The sequence below is a fragment of the Pholis gunnellus genome (genome assembly GCF_910591455.1).
Source record: "Pholis gunnellus genome assembly, chromosome: 3".
Taxonomy (NCBI): Eukaryota; Metazoa; Chordata; class Actinopteri; order Perciformes; family Pholidae; genus Pholis; species Pholis gunnellus.
Window position 1 is genome coordinate 12,569,167 of NC_136529.1, and position 15,583 is coordinate 12,584,749.

At 40.0% G+C, this 15,583-nt stretch overlaps 2 protein-coding genes across 2 annotated transcripts; both read left to right on the forward strand.

The window, feature by feature from the left end:
• Positions 1 to 37: 37 nt before the first annotated feature.
• wdr82 (WD repeat domain 82) lies at positions 38 to 4,496 on the forward strand. The gene is made up of 9 exons (XM_079183868.1): positions 38 to 380; positions 1,376 to 1,473; positions 1,976 to 2,042; positions 2,160 to 2,259; positions 2,363 to 2,479; positions 2,556 to 2,711; positions 2,986 to 3,055; positions 3,205 to 3,347; positions 4,270 to 4,496. Exons 1-9 carry the CDS (start codon positions 220 to 222, stop codon positions 4,297 to 4,299), a joined length of 942 nt encoding a protein of 313 aa, XP_079039994.1. The 5' UTR covers positions 38 to 219; the 3' UTR covers positions 4,300 to 4,496.
• A 967-nt stretch (positions 4,497 to 5,463) lies between these two features.
• On the forward strand, positions 5,464 to 14,463 carry twf2 (twinfilin actin binding protein 2). The gene is made up of 9 exons (XM_079184370.1): positions 5,464 to 5,789; positions 9,173 to 9,351; positions 10,366 to 10,461; positions 10,575 to 10,679; positions 10,800 to 10,814; positions 11,011 to 11,136; positions 11,286 to 11,436; positions 13,472 to 13,593; positions 13,774 to 14,463. The coding sequence occupies exons 1-9, from the start codon at positions 5,693 to 5,695 to the stop codon at positions 13,939 to 13,941; spliced, it is 1,059 nt and encodes a 352-aa protein (XP_079040496.1). The 5' UTR covers positions 5,464 to 5,692; the 3' UTR covers positions 13,942 to 14,463.
• The last annotated feature ends 1,120 nt before the right edge of the window (positions 14,464 to 15,583 follow it).

Consider the following 15,583-nt stretch of genomic DNA (forward strand, 5'->3'; position numbering starts at 1 on the left):
GGAGGCGGGGCTTGTTTTTCCCTCCCTCCCCTCTACTCTCCCGTGGATCAGAAGTATCGCAGGCGGGCTTTCGTCGCTGTTTTTGAATTATACTTCTTTAAAAACAACAACTGTTGGCACAATTGTAGTTCATATATGTGAATCCGAATTAAGTGACATTTGTAAGCTGATTTAAAGTAGAACGAGGGCCTGCTTCCCCTCAGACAGACAGAGGCCACCATGAAGCTCACGGACAATGTGCTGCGGAGCTTCAGAGTAGCTAAGGTGTTCCGGGAAAACTCAGACAAAATTAACTGTTTCGATTTCAGTTCAAACGGAGAGTCGATTATTTCCAGCAGCGACGACGATTCCTTAGTCCTGTACGACTGTACAGAGGGAAAGTAAGAGCGGGTTTTGTTCATTTTGCTCTGTTGTTTTTGACGTTAGCTAGTTGCTATGCTAGCTAGCGAGGCCTGCTGCACTGCGCTCAGGAATGAATGAGATGTAACGTGTCTGTAATGAGATGTAACGTGTCTGTGTGTGCGTGCAGTTTGAAAACAACTACACAAAGAACCTGTCAGTTTGTATTGTCTTACGTTATAAGGTAGTGAGTAACGGTAATATGCATATGTCACGTTAGTCATCGCAGGTAGAAGTAGATCACTCTCAGTTAAAGTCACGTGAGTTGTCCTTGAGTTACAATCAAGTAACTGTCGTGTTTGAGTTCTTAAATAAACCTCTCAGTGGTGGTTATCTGGGCTTAGCTCGTAAATATCAATACGTTTGAGTAGTATGTCAACATAAATAGCAATACTAATGAGGTAACGGTAATGCGCAGAGAAAAGCCAACCATGTTGATATTTAGGTGATTAATTAATAGTATTTAAGTTAAAACAGTTGCTGGTTATAACTTCTTGAATGTGAACATTTGCTGCTGTTTCTATTTTTTATGCAACTGTAAATGTAATATATTAGTGTTTGGGGTGGGCACACTGAGCTATTTAAAATATGTTTCTGACATTTAGTAAACCAAGTAAAAAGATTATAAAGGAAAACCAAGGATTAGCCTAGTTGAAATTTGCAGCCTCACACTAATCTATCAGTATTTATCCGAATTACAGGTTCAAAAAGAAAGCTCTTATCATCAAATGTCAGTGCTCAAAGCAGTGTATTTAAACTACCGATCACCACTAAAAACAATCCGTCAATATTCGGAACATAAAGATTTGGGACGAAGAAAAAGCAATGTATCTGTGCATTGAGGCTGTAACTCAGATGTGTTAACTTTAGTTGTGACATGGCAAGTAACAATCACAACAAGGCGATTAATATCATCCAATGATTTAAATGCATATTCTTTTTTTTCCCCTTTCTCACGTCGTATGATTTGTGGCAGACCTAAGAGGACTCTCTACAGCAAGAAGTATGGCGTGGATCTGATCCGGTACACACACGCTGCCAACACGGTGGTCTACAGTTCCAACAAAATCGATGGTATGTTGAGGCGCAAATACTTTTTTTTTAATGTAGCTTTTGTTTGGTAGCATAGCATGGATACGTTTGTTTGTGTCTAATATGATACTGTCGCTTCACTGTAACGCAGGAGGAGACCACAATTTAATGATGTCACAATATGTAGGCTAGTCTAAAGTGTAAACGTGATCTAGTCTTGACTTGTTAGTTCTCTCTACATTATGAGCTGCAGGGTACAGTGTGTTGGACTGTTGACGTACACCACCCCCCGTGCACCGCTGCTGGATTGCGGGGCACGCTGCTCACTTTGGTCTGAGGTAGTTGTTTGTACAGTTTGAGGGTCTGTGATTCTGCCCCATCCAGGAGCTAACTGTACAATTGACTGCCTTGCCCACGGTCGAGTCACCTCATCACAACTGCCTGTCATCCACGTTGTGTTTGGATGCCGGCTTGTTTCTTGCTGCTGCTGCTCAGGTTTCATGTCTGACACAGTAATGCCGTTTATGTGTTATTTTTCTTAAAGATACTATCCGATACCTTTCTCTTCATGACAACAAATACATCCGATACTTTCCTGGGCATAACAAAAGGTGAGAACTGGATTTATGCTGGTCTGTGTGAACCTTGATTTGATGTTGTGTTGAGTTGGAAGTTCCTCGGTTCTCATGTTTTCCTCTTTTTGTGTGTGTGTGTGTGTGTGTAACCAGAGTTACATCTCTCTCCATGTCTCCTGTGGACGACATGTTTATTTCTGGCTCGTCAGATAAAACCATCAGACTTTGGGATTTGCGGTCACCTAACTGTCAGGTGAGTCTGTTTTTTTGTAATTTGGGTGAGAAGCCACTGTTGTTGCACTAATATGAAATTGGGATGTAGCTGATTTTGACCCTCTCTTGTCATCTGTCATTAGGGTTTGATGCACCTGCAGGGGAAGCCAGTGTGCTCCTTTGATCCAGAGGGTTTAATTTTTGCTGCAGGAATAAATTCAGAGATGGTGAAACTTTATGATCTGCGGTCGTTTGACAAGGTAAGTTTGATAGAAGTAAAATTAGATAGCTTTACTTTAAGAGGAGCAAGATATTCACGATGCCTCTTGTCAACAGGGTCCTTTCGCCACCTTCAAGCTTCAGTACGACCGGACGTGCGAGTGGACAGGACTCAAGTTTAGCAATGACGGAAAACTCATTCTTCTTTCTACAAATGGCGGAGCCCTTCGTGTCTTAGATGCTTTTAAGGGTGCTGTGCTACATTCTTTTGGGGTAAGAGATGACATGCACTTGAAAAAGAAACAAAGACAGACGTAACATCTAAATCACAGTGTGTCAGTGAAAATCACAAAATGTTTGGAGAACTCTGACTCAGTTAAATCCCACCGGTTCAATGACGCATTACAGCGGTGACGCTATTGATTGAGTTGACATTAATGTTGTTGTTTTTTTAAATGAGGATCTGATAACTCTCAGTAAATTGTTCTCTTTTGCCGTACTAATGTGCCCAAAATCATTGCTCATGGCTGCTGTTTTTAACCCACAGGGCTACAACAACAGTAAATGTGTAAACCTGGAGGCGTCGTTCACTCCGGATTCACAGTTTGTTATGATCGGTGAGTTCCTCAGGGCTGGAAATAGATTCATTTATTATTTCACGGAAGGCGTTTTATCACAATCATTAAAAGTCCGCAAGTGATTGGATTTTTAATCCTAACAAAGCAATGTTGTCATGAAACGATTGTTTTGTCCGTATATGTGTCAGGCTCTGAGGACGGAAAGATCCACGTGTGGAATGCAGAGAACGGCATGAAGGTGGCGTTATTAGACGGGAAGCACACGGGACCGATAAGCTGCCTGCAGTTCAACCCCAAGTTCATGACGTTTGCAAGTGCCTGCTCCAACATGGTGAGTGTGGACAAGAAGCGTTGCTCAAGCAGATTCCTTCATGATTCCTTTTGAAGCTGCATTAAGTAGTTAAACACAAAGGCGTCTCAGCCTTTTGTACCTCAGGGCTCACTTTTGATTGATACAACTTTCTGAGGACCAGCTTCCCGAATTCATGAAAGGAACAAAACATGACAGAAAACATTGACCGTTTTAAGCTGTAATGACAACAAATAAATATTGTGCTTCATATGAATCTAAAATGAAGAGTGTATTCAGGGTCATTATCTCCTCACCACACACTTTGGAGCTTTTATTGGCGCTGCATGTTTGTCTCCTCGTGATGATGTGCTGTGATTAGCGTGGCGGTATTCAAATGTAGCTGGTCAACAAAATTATGCTTTTTTTGGTATTTTTTTTATTGAACGCATTTAGATATAAAAATAACTTGCCTAAGAGAATATATTTTTAATTGAATCTATCCCTTTGGCAGTACATCCGCGTCCTACTAGGTGGTGCTGTGAGACGCATCAATAGTGGTTAAAGTTTTATGAGAATTAAGTGTTCATAACACGTTGGTGTGATGTCACTGAACTGAGCATTCCACAGTAACAATCTTCGTAGTCGCATTATTACACTTTCATTATTGTGTTTTTTAGTAACCCTCTTGGTGCCCACAGTGAGTACCATCTGAAACTGAGTGAATGTGAGCTTTTCGTGTCATTCAGCTCAGCTTTCAATTATTTTCCCGCTGTCGGCAAACAGCAAAAAAAAGATTTAGAGATTCTTATTTCTAAATGTGCGCAAGACAACGTGAAAGTAAATTCGATTGCTTAGATACTTCAAGTGTGAAACGTCACCTCTATGGAGCACACAAAAGCACCAGCGATTACAAAATGGTTGAAATGTGACGAAACATTTTGAATGCGTTCTTGTTTTTCAGGCGTTCTGGCTCCCGACCATCGATGACTGATGACAACACAATGAAGGAGACGCTTCTGTTGGAGGCCAAAGTGAGCAGCTGGGCTCGGCACAGTCGCCTCAGTGTACATTTCACAGGAAGCGTTACTATTAAATTCTAATTGTAAATAAGTAGTTTGCAGAAATAGATCATTTGTCTACTGTTCTTTTTTTTATATTTCTATTTAACATTAAATTGTCTCTTGGTAAGACGTTGGTTTTGTCAATTTATTATCGTGTTGTGATATGGTTGTTACTACACATGTCATATTTATCCGATTCAACCACAGATTGTTTTTTAATGAATGAATCCATCCAAACCTACTTATTTGTGTCCTGAGTCACAGCGGTTTAGAAAGTCCGCTTAAAATGGCCAACGCCTTGAGATGATATAGTGAACTTTATATTGCATCTTTACTATATTCATCACATTTATATAAACACCGTTGAAAGGAAATATGAATAGGTTACAACTCTAAACACATTTGCAGTTTTTGATCCAGTTCATATGACTTATTTTATTTTTATATCTTGCTGTTGTCAGTGTAATATTCATTTTAATGTTTGATTTCCAGTTAAAATTATTGAGTTATTTAAAGCAGGAGTAACTACGTGTCAGTTGTAAGTTTGTGGATCTGAGGATTGGAAAATGCTGTCGCCACGTCCAGGTGATTTGTGACGGCAAAAACATCTTACACAATCTGTTGAGCATCACGGTGGTCATGTGTAAATTGAGGTCAACATAGTTGGATGAGTTGGGTAAAATTTCCAAAAACAACAACACTCTATCTCTATTTGTTTCCCCACCTCAGCCCAACTCATTGATCTGTGATTCATAAACAGCAGCATATTGGTGATTTTGCTCAAACGGTACATGATAAAACTCATTAACACACGAGAGCAGTCCAATTCTGGGTGTTAACAGTAAAACAATACTTCAGTGGGGTGTCTCCCCCAGAAATCTATCATCCTACCAAAAGCTTTCTTACGACTCAGAACTTGGTAATTAGGTTTGCAGCTCCTGCTGTGTTGTGTTGGGGGGTGTCACAGCCCAGTGCTGGGCAGTCAGTCATTGAGAGCTAAATTTGGGAGCGAGGTGATCATGTTCCCTGTCTGCGTGCACATGATACTGTCCTAGTTACTTGAGCGATGCCCCTCCTCACACTGTCGCACTCTCTCAACGAGTCCAGACACATTCAGCGATCCTGGCCTTCAGCAGTCAGAACTGAACTTAGTCACATTATTTGAAGTGAAGGAAGGTTTTTTTGGTCAACAGGCTCCTCTGGTTGGACTGACTATTTGGGCCTAGTGCTGTGGCGCTCCTGTACCTGTCTTGTTTCGTCGTCTTCTGTCTTTTGACGAGCCTGCTGCAGTGCTTGGCGGGAGGAAGAGACTGCTGACCCGCCATGTTTCTCGCACTAGTGGTGACGCAGGAGCTGAGGGACTTCCTGGCCAGGGCAAGAGGTGGACTGATGCGCCTCATCAAGGTGCGCATCCAAGACGGTGAGTGACCCAGGACGGTGTACAAGTGGAGCAGTCCAACATGGGGATGAGTTGGGTCTCAGTGGGTTGTCAGATATAAATCATCCATGATATTAGTTTTGTGTTTCGGTGTGTTGTAAAGCACTTATTTGATTTATAGCATCCATAGATTGCTTTGAGTCTGAGAAAAAAAACACATCTTACACAATCTGTTGGGCAACTCCAGAACAAATCACTCATCTACGAAAACAAGTTCCTTATGCATTCGCTATGACAGCGGATAGCAACACTTTAGGGTTATGGCCCCTTTAAATGTCTACTAATCACACATTGTGGTCTTTGTTAACATGAAGTGTGAACAGTTCAGTCAAGGAGCGTTTCTACCTTTTTTACTTTCTTCTGTTTCATTTCAAGGGTTTTTAGAGGTGAATGTATTCAGTGTTATGAAAAAATAAGCAAAGAAATCATGAAAAATATACAGTTTTGTGTCAGATATATATGAAAATAGTTTGACTTTATTCGTTCATTTGTTGACCCCTCAGATTTTGACCCCTCAGATTCAAGCCCCAGGTTTGAAACCACTACTTTATAATTGAATCTATACCTAAAGCAGAGCTGTTGTGGCTTCCAGTCGCTCAAACAGTTTTCAAACCAGTCATGTCACTTTTCCATGAGCTGTAAACTCTTTGTTTTTAAACCATAGACATGGTTTCCAACCTGGGGTTCGGGACCCTCACAGGGGGCCGTGAGATTAAATAAGTGGTCATAAGATGATTATAGAAAAATACTAAAATACAAAATTATGTTTACTTTTAAGTATGATTTCTAATCTTCGCATTTTTTTCTTGTAAAAATAAAGTGATATTTAGTTTTACCTCTAAAATATATTCTCATGAATTTAAATGAATCACTGCAGTTTACGTTGGTGCCTCTCATGTTACCGTCATATTTAAATCACAGTTATCGCTTTTTTTGAAAATAATGTGGTTATCTTTGAAAGTAACAAACATGTTGTTTAACTCTTCTAACTATGTTGTTGAAATATATTCTGTTTATTACACCATATAAATTATTTTTAAGCCGCTTGTTGCGACCAAGAAAAGAAAAAAAAATAGTATATATATCAGTATAAACTAATATAACTGATTGTACAAGTTCTCACATTTAGTTTCACATGTTAGAAATTAAGCAAGAACGTGTTATTTCCAGCTAACATCTTTGTTTGGGTTTTACAAAAAGTGTTATCTTGCAGAAAGCACAATATGTTTTATCCAGTTGGAAGATTCTTTAAAATATTGTCGTAAAACCATCAGAACTATTGTTTTGGGGGAAAAAAGATGCTTGGCTTTGTGACTTGAGTGTCATGGCAAAACATGAGAAGTGTAAAGGAAAATAGTCGCACACTCGTAGCAACTCGTGTGCGACTATTTTCCTTTGTGCTGTCACCGTGGTCAGCACCTCTCCAACACTCTCTCATCCTGAAAACATGAAAGCACAAACTGTGGCTTCATTGAAAACCAATTTAGAATTCTCATATTGTTTTCATGCGAGTAAGAATTGCGTGGAGGCGTCACTAATTGGCGTGGCTTCATATTGAGGGGTCACAAACCAATAACAAAGTTGCCAAACCACTGCTTTGGACTTTATCTAACATCTAGGAAAAGAGGATTGTGGTCAGTGTGTCAGCTGAGCAGTGGAAAATGGTCAGTGAGGCAATAGGTCTCTAGGTAGCAGATTATGAAGGTGGACTGATATGTTCACGAGGTGTTTATATCTTGTTTTGGTATCTGACACTGTAATCTGCTTCGTGACAGGTGCATTCTGGGGCTATCTTTGTGAGCTGTGCCTCTCATATCAAATATTTAGTCTCATATTTGAAGTAGTGATGTCAACAGAGATAAGCTTGGTGCGACAGGGACGCGCCGTCGCAAAGCAGAAAGACTGTCAGGCCCGTTCCACTTCCTTGCTGCAGCGCTGTGGTCTTTCCAGGCGTCACTTGGCTATTTTGAGCGAAGTGTGACGTGACTTGGTTGCCTGCTGTGGCCCAGTGACACTCATGTTCGTTTCAATGTCAAAAGAGAAACAAGATCATTCTGGTCGATTTCATCACCGCTGGCTTTATTTTGCCACCTGGTTTCCTCTCACCAAACTGACCCCCGATAGCTTATGGTTTTATTTTATTGTTTTAAACATGAAGGAAAAAGGGAAACCTAAAGTGAGACATTTCCATATAGTCTATTACTAATACAGACCTGTAAAAACAGGGACTAAGAGAGAATGGCGGATGGAAAGTATGTGTGCATGCAGAGCTGGAATGTGTTGTGGCTCAGAATAGCAACAAGCCCCAAGAGATGGTCAGGAAATCCCCCTGCACCCCACAAGGACATCAGACTTCAGTGTATGTTTTGTGATTTCCAAACTCGCAGAGTTTTGATTTTCTTGTTTGGTTTTCTCGATTTCATTGAGAGATTTAACCTCATCCTGTCAAGGCAGTCAGAAATCAATGGGAAGTTGGTCTTTGCCTTCTTTCACCACAGCACATGGAGCAAACAGGGAGATTGTCAGTCAGACTTCATGTGTTCACACGAGAAGTGGTGCCGAAACAAACAAATCAATCAATTAGTCTGTCGGGAAATATTTTCATAATCAACCAAAAAATGTCAAACTTTTTCAGGTTCTAACGGCTCTTTTCTCTGTTTTGTAAACACTATTTACGGAGATTTATTTATTAATGGATAAAATAATCTGCACTTTCATCAATAGTGAACATCATTTTTAGTTGCACCTGTTGTTGACCCCAAAAAAAGAGTAAATGTTGATAAAACTGTTTTCGGCTACACCTTATTTTGATAGTCTGCCTACAAACAGTTTATCAACCTGTATAGAAGATTGAGTTCAAGCTCAACTGAATTACTATGAGAGTATGTTCATGAATTGTCATATACACTCTGGTAATCTCTTACACTACTTCAACTAATAAACTATTGAAATGTTATAAATACTATATATACTATTGAAAGTGTTTAAAAGTTGTTTAAAATTAGACGCGATCATTACGTGTGTTAAAGAAACATCACATTCCTCTTTAATGTAAAACATCTTTGTACTTCGGTTAAAGGAGTGAACATATGTACCTCACCTGAATTTAAAAAAGTAAAGTAATAGAAAATAATTTAGTGAACAGATATAAAAGTGTGATATAATTAAGAGTATGGCTAGAGTAACGTCTTGTGTGATGTCACCTTTTTGACATCACTGTATTGTATAAATGGGCTCAATAAGCATTAATCCTCCTACATATAAATCATTATAATGCACACTATAGTGTAACATGATGTGCTCTGTAAAGGGTGTGCTGTATATAGGGGGGTAAGGTATGTGATGAGTGCTGGTCTGATTTTCAGAGCAGCTGGTGCTGGGGGCCTACAGAGAGCCAGAAAAGAGCTGGGACCAGGATTATGATCACTTCCTGCTTCCTCTCCTGGACGACCAGGAGCCCTGCTACATCCTTTACCGCCTCGACTCCCAGAATGCACAGGGCTACGAGTGGATCTTCATATCGTGGTCTCCTGATCAGTCTCCGGTGAGTCGTACCACATATTCTTAATTTAGCACCACATAGTAAAGCTACACACACACACACACAAACACACACACACACACACACACACATTTTGCTGTTGATCATGAGAGCCTCAAATGTAACATTAACATTTTAAGTAAATACTTCCAACTATTTTATTTTGCACTTCCAAACAGAATGAAAAAATCCTGCACTCTGTCGATCACATTTCCTCACTTTGTTAAGAACGTATTGGTCCTTAGACAAAGTTCATACAGGCAAAAAGCATCAGTACCATATGTGTGTTTAAACATAGGGAAAAACTACCAACCGTTACCAGCAGCCCCTCCAAAGATCCATACAAATGAATGAGGTCCTCTGATTATAAACACAACTGCGCCGGCATCATCCGGTTGTAAGCAGTAATAATATGTTTATCATACAATAGGAGATGTGAATGTCAAGGGATGGATATGTATCCTACAGAGAAAAAAAATCCTGAGAACATTAGGCCTGTTAAAAAGATCAAAAGAAGCTGAGTTTAAGAATAGGGTCATGATGATGTCATACTGGAAGAGAGCCCCTTTAAAAGCAGTCTTGTTTTTAGCCTTGTGACAAAGTTAAACTTATCTGTTCGATTGTCAAAGTGATTACAACGGATAGAATATACTAAATACATTTACTCAAGTATTGTACTTTGAGGTACTTGGACACTACTACTACATTATGGAAGCACATTTTGTACTTTTTACTACATTTATTTGATAGCTATGCTTCTAAAACCTTTGTAATTTTCCTTGAGTAAGAATTTGACGGCAGGACTTTTACTTGTGACTGAGTCATTTTTTCACTGTAAGATTGCTTTTTTAATTTAAGTTAAAGACATTACCTTGATTAAGATACTTCCTCCATCGCTGGCCGTTACTTAGCTATGAGGCAATTCAGTCTTGAATTCGATCTTGCCTAAAAACGGTTTCCACCTGACAGCAGCATAAATACAAACAGTTCATATATTTCCCACTCTGTTGGCTGCAGGTAAAACAAAAGATGTTGTACGCAGCCACCCGGGCCACAGTGAAGAAAGAGTTTGGCGGCGGCCATTTGAAGTACGAGATGTTCGGCACAGCTGAGGTCAGAAATATTTAAATGTATTATAATTTACTGTGACATATGTGTTGAGGTGTTTCAGAGTTGTTTGTCCTGTTCTGCCTGTAAAGGGACCTTTGTTTTGCTTGAAACACTAGGAGGACGTCTGTTTGCTGGGCTACCAGCATCATGTGTCGTCCTGCTCAGGTCCTGCCCCGCTCACGTTAGCCGAGCAGGAGCTCCAGAGGATCAAAATCTCAGAGGTGAGAGGTCAACGTGCCCTCAGCAGTGCTGCCATCGTTGTATGTGCCACGCTCTGCTCGTGTCTGTAATATAACTTCCTTTGTTTGAAATGTAACATTTTGTTGTGGTTTCCTTTTCAGGGCCGAGTTAAACAGGTATGTTGGTGCATGATTTTCAGAATGGGGAACTACACATCTATTGATTGTTATCAGTCATAGTTTATGAAAACACATTTGTACTACAGTGTGGAAAATGTGAAGCTATATTATCCCATGAAACACTTTCTGGATCTTCCTTAGAGGCTTGAAGATATAGTCAAGACTGTGTGTGTGTGTTTGCTGCCCCCTGCAGGTGAAGTCAGAGATCAGTGTGGAGAGTAAGCACCAGACACTTCAGGGCCTCGCTTTCCCACTGCAGGAAACAGCCAAAAGAGCCCTGCAGCAACTTGCCCAAAAACGCATCAACTACATACAACTGGTGAGCCTAAGGAGTTTGATATAAGACTGAGCTTTCTCCCCAAAAAGTGACAGAGATGTTGTTACAATCCGTGTTGATATATTAAGCTGCTGATGTTTTACTTTGAGAGAAAAGCATTCTGTATTCTGTGCTTCATTACTGTGTTTCAGAGGTTGGATGTAGAGAAGGAGACCATCGAGCTGGTTCACTCCAACCTGACCGACACTCGTGATTTGCCCTGCAGAGTTCCCAAAGACACTCCTAGATACCACTTCTTCCTTTACAAGCACTCGCATGAAGGAGACTACCTGGAATCTGTCGGTATGTCCCCAATTCCTTTTACTTTGATAGTCGTCTTCTTTTCTCATCTGTGCAAGATGTGCACAGGAACGCATCACAAATATTTACAGCTGCAATGCAGATGCTGAGAGAAAGAGAGCAATGGTGCATGCCATATCCTCTACATTGGTTTCTATTGTGACCCCTTAAAATGAAACAATAGGCCCTTTTCTTAACATTTCTTATTGCATTTAACACTTGAAAAGATGAAGCCCCTTGCAAATGACAAGGTAGTAACAAATGTAAACTGTACTTTGGGCTTTCATTTTTACCTCTTTAATTAAGATTTATTACTTTTTTCTTGATATCTCTTGTAGATATTAATGAGAATAAACATAAAACAACAAAAATCATACCCTCTAAACTAAAAAGAAATCTGGTTTGAACTGATTTAAAAAAACATTACTAAACTTCTTTACAGCCATTTTGACATTTTATAGCAGGGTAAACACGGACGTAATTGATGAAAAAACTGGATTTTGGTCCCAACCAGCCATTCCGGTGAGCCAACATGCACAATACCAGGACCCTGGTCCACCTAAACACAACAGGGCTATAATTAATGTTATTAATGACACCTGTGGTGTTTGTCCTACAATGACATGTCTTAATAGCTGCTGTGAAAAGGGCCTACAGTTATGCCCCTTCCGTTCGTTAGTTTGATTCAGCACACCTGGACCTTCCAGGCTATCAAACCAGGGCTGGGGTCAAAAGGATGACCTCCAAACCTCTACTTCTAACCACTTTTCCTTGACATCTATGGAAGACGTCATGGGTTCAAGGAAATATGTGAAGGAGAATTCACGAGGAGTTAGGGAAAGACAACCGCGGTGTTCAGAGAATCCGACTATTCTTTCATTAAGCTACGTCATTATGATGCGACGATTGATGTCACTGACTAGCAAAAAAGCGAAACTAAATCGTGATCCTAAGAAATCTAAAAGTCAGACCCATGCAGGCTTTATAAAGAGCTTCTTTTGTGAGAGGATGCTTCACTCGTTGCGTGTGAAGGAGAGAAACCGGAGGTCCATCTTTCCTGCTGCTGTCACATTTAACGATCAACACTGCCTCCAGTAGAAACTCAAAATTCACGAGTGCAATATAAACTGTTCAATATCAATAATTCCTTTGTGCTATAATGTAAATTAAACGGTTTCGGGGATGTTTAGCTTTTTAACAGTTTAATAATTTATCATAGGCCTAGCTTGGTTTTTTTTACTGATGGTTCTTGTTAATGAGAATGTGTTCATTGACAGTTTACTATATTTACTGTTCATTTTACTTCATATTCTTTTTTTTTAAACTTATTTGTTACTTTTCAGAGTAAATAAACACATATTAAATGAAACGACTGTCTGTTCGTATTCATCAACATAAATCCCATTAGTTTATGACTGTATGAGTATAATTGTTAAACCTGTTCAAGATAGGCATATCGTTTGTTTTCATGGACGGCCGAATGGTATGTTTCCGCAGCAAGGAATTGTGGCCTGAAAGCTACTGTGGCTCAGTGGTAGTGCAGGGTCGTCCTTCAATCAGAGGATCGGCGGTTTGATCCATGTCGATGTGTCCTTGGGCAAGACACTTAACCCCAAATTGCTCCCGCCTTGTATGTATGGGTATGAATGATTAGATGGTCCTGATCGGCATGCTACCATGCATGGTAGCCCTTGCCATCAGTTGTAAATGAGCGACATGTGTTAAAGCACTTTGAGTGCTTGGAAGACTAGAAAAGTGCAATACAAGTACAAGTCCATTTACCACGAAGAGGTGAAAGTATCCAATGTCACAAGAAAAAAAAAGAAGCTAAATTTAGAAGAAAAAATTACTTTTTAATGAGACAGCAACTTTTCCCTTTTTTTTAGAAACTTTTCCTTTTTTTTTACTCATTTAATCATCTAGACACCCTCCAGATCAGTCTTTGTAGGGTTTTGTCCCCAGATTTTAAACCACTACGTAAACATAAAATATTTACTTATTGCTTATGAATCGTCTTCTTCTCTTCCTCTGTCTGCAGTGTTCATATACTCCATGCCTGGATACAGCTGTAGCATCAAGGAGCGGATGTTGTATTCCAGCTGCAAGAGTCGACTACTGGAGGATGTGGAGAAAGATTACTGTTTGGAAATTGCTAAAAAGGTAATGGAAGAATAGAAAATGACATAACACAGTTTCATAAAGGATTGTAGCTGCCAGTGAGAACACTGAGGTCACGTTCTCTGTTTATTTTTATTTTAGAGGTGGATTTCTGTGTTTTCTGACTCAATATATTTAAATTTGACTTGTGACCTCAGCTATATTTTTTACATCCATGTGCAGTTGGAGATTGATAACGGAGATGAACTGACAGACGCGTTTCTGTATGATGAGGTCCATCCCAAGCAGCACGCTCACAAACAGGCCTTCGCTAAGCCCCACGGCCCAGCAGGAAAAAGGGGACATAAGCGCCTCATTAAAGGGGCAGGAGAGACCCGACAGGACAGCTAGAGGGGGACACATCGCTCCCAGAGTCGAGTCTGCAGTTCCAGCCCCCCCCCCTATTTCCCCAGACCCACTAACACCTCATCAGGCACAGAGGAACGAGCACAGTGACGGGTGTCCTCTGTTGTTTGTGTACTGAAACCCCTTTTGCTGAATAACTAATGTGTTTTTGATGGAAAATATGCTGATAAATTATCTGACTCTCCCACAGACAAGTCTTACATACAAACATTTATTTATTTATATATATGTTATACACACAACATTTTATTGATAACTTCCTCAATTGAAAAACAAAAAAAGAGTCGGGCTGGAACCCTGGCAGATGGCCTCGTTATTGTGAAGCTAATTTGTCTGTTTCTTCCATAAATAGGTCTGCAGTTTACAATATACTAGATGTGTAATGAATTGTACATGCTTAGTCAGACGTTTCAGTCCTCATGTCTGGCCTTCAATATAAGTTTTGTACCAATAATGTTTGTACGGCAATATGAAAGGAAATTCCAAATAAATTCTGTTTATACTGTGGTATTAGACTTTCTTGGTAGAGATTTGTGTGTTTTTATCAAGCATGCAATATTTAATGCATGAAAATACTTCTTGGTACATGTCTGTAAATGTGCTACATGGTCAGGGGGAACTTGTTTAGTGTTGTTGGCCTGTTATGTTGAGATAAACGTGGGATAATAATTCAATTGTGGTTTTAAACTAGACCAACGGCTGTATATGCAGGCATCCACACGACAACCGCCTCCTGTCACGGCAGTGAGGTTGCAGTGTTTGAAAGAATGCACTGTGTTGATTTAACTGCAGGGAAATCAATTCAGCAGGAGTTCTGGCCACTGTAGCATCAGGCTACAGAGCAAGTACACATGCAATCATCAACAGACAACAAATCAAAACTCTTTATTCACTTCTCATAACTGGTAACAGCTCTCTGCAGAACCACTTTTTTTTTTTTTTTGCTTTAGAGGTCAGCTCAGCTGTTGGAAAACTTCTAAACTTCTTCCACATGCCTCTGCAAAGCCTGCTGGGAACAAGGTCGCTTTTTTAGACTGATACTAACCATGTGCACTCACAGTAAAGGGGGATGCTCTCTCTTAGTCCCTTTGTCAATTAATTGGCCATAAGTGTCTGGGTTGACTAAAAAAAAAAATCTTAAACTGATTAGTTGCATTCATGGTCCCAATAAAAAAAACTGGGAATGGTAGTGCTCAGTCATTACTGAACCAAAACCAATAGTTCACAGCCAGGGTTGCAGATCTGTGAGACAATGCTCTCGATGACAATGCTTTGGTGATGTTTAGCAGGGTTAATATTCACTGTGTTAACAATCATAGTTTAGCATGCTAACATTTGTTAATTATCATTAAACACAAAGTGCAACAGGCAGCAGTACAGCATGATGGGGATGACATCAATTTTGCAGGGATTTGGTCATAAACAAAGTTCTGAATGAAGTACAATGTTGACCTGATGGTGGTGCTGTATGAAAAGTCCGGGATCACCAAAGCCAGTGTGCATCCTCTGGGGACAGTTCATTTCTGTACTAACTACTAGATATTTCAGTCTAGACCAAAACAGACCAACTCACCTAGTCTGGAAAAAGTCTGTCACATTTTCAACATCATGCGTTATGCAACACCAC

Excerpts from the sequence above, each read along its gene's own strand:
- wdr82 (XM_079183868.1), top strand. The coding sequence starts at position 220 with ATGAAGCTCACGGACAATGTGCTGCGGAGCTTCAGAGTAGCTAAGGTG. Across the intron at positions 381-1,375 it reads TACGACTGTACAGAGGGAAA|ACCTAAGAGGACTCTCTACA; the intron begins GTAAGAGCGGGT and ends GATTTGTGGCAG. Across the intron at positions 2,043-2,159 it reads TTTCCTGGGCATAACAAAAG|AGTTACATCTCTCTCCATGT; the intron begins GTGAGAACTGGA and ends GTGTGTAACCAG.
- twf2 (XM_079184370.1), top strand. The coding sequence starts at position 5,693 with ATGTTTCTCGCACTAGTGGTGACGCAGGAGCTGAGGGACTTCCTGGCC. Across the intron at positions 9,352-10,365 it reads GGTCTCCTGATCAGTCTCCG|GTAAAACAAAAGATGTTGTA; the intron begins GTGAGTCGTACC and ends TGTTGGCTGCAG. Across the intron at positions 11,137-11,285 it reads GCATCAACTACATACAACTG|AGGTTGGATGTAGAGAAGGA; the intron begins GTGAGCCTAAGG and ends ACTGTGTTTCAG.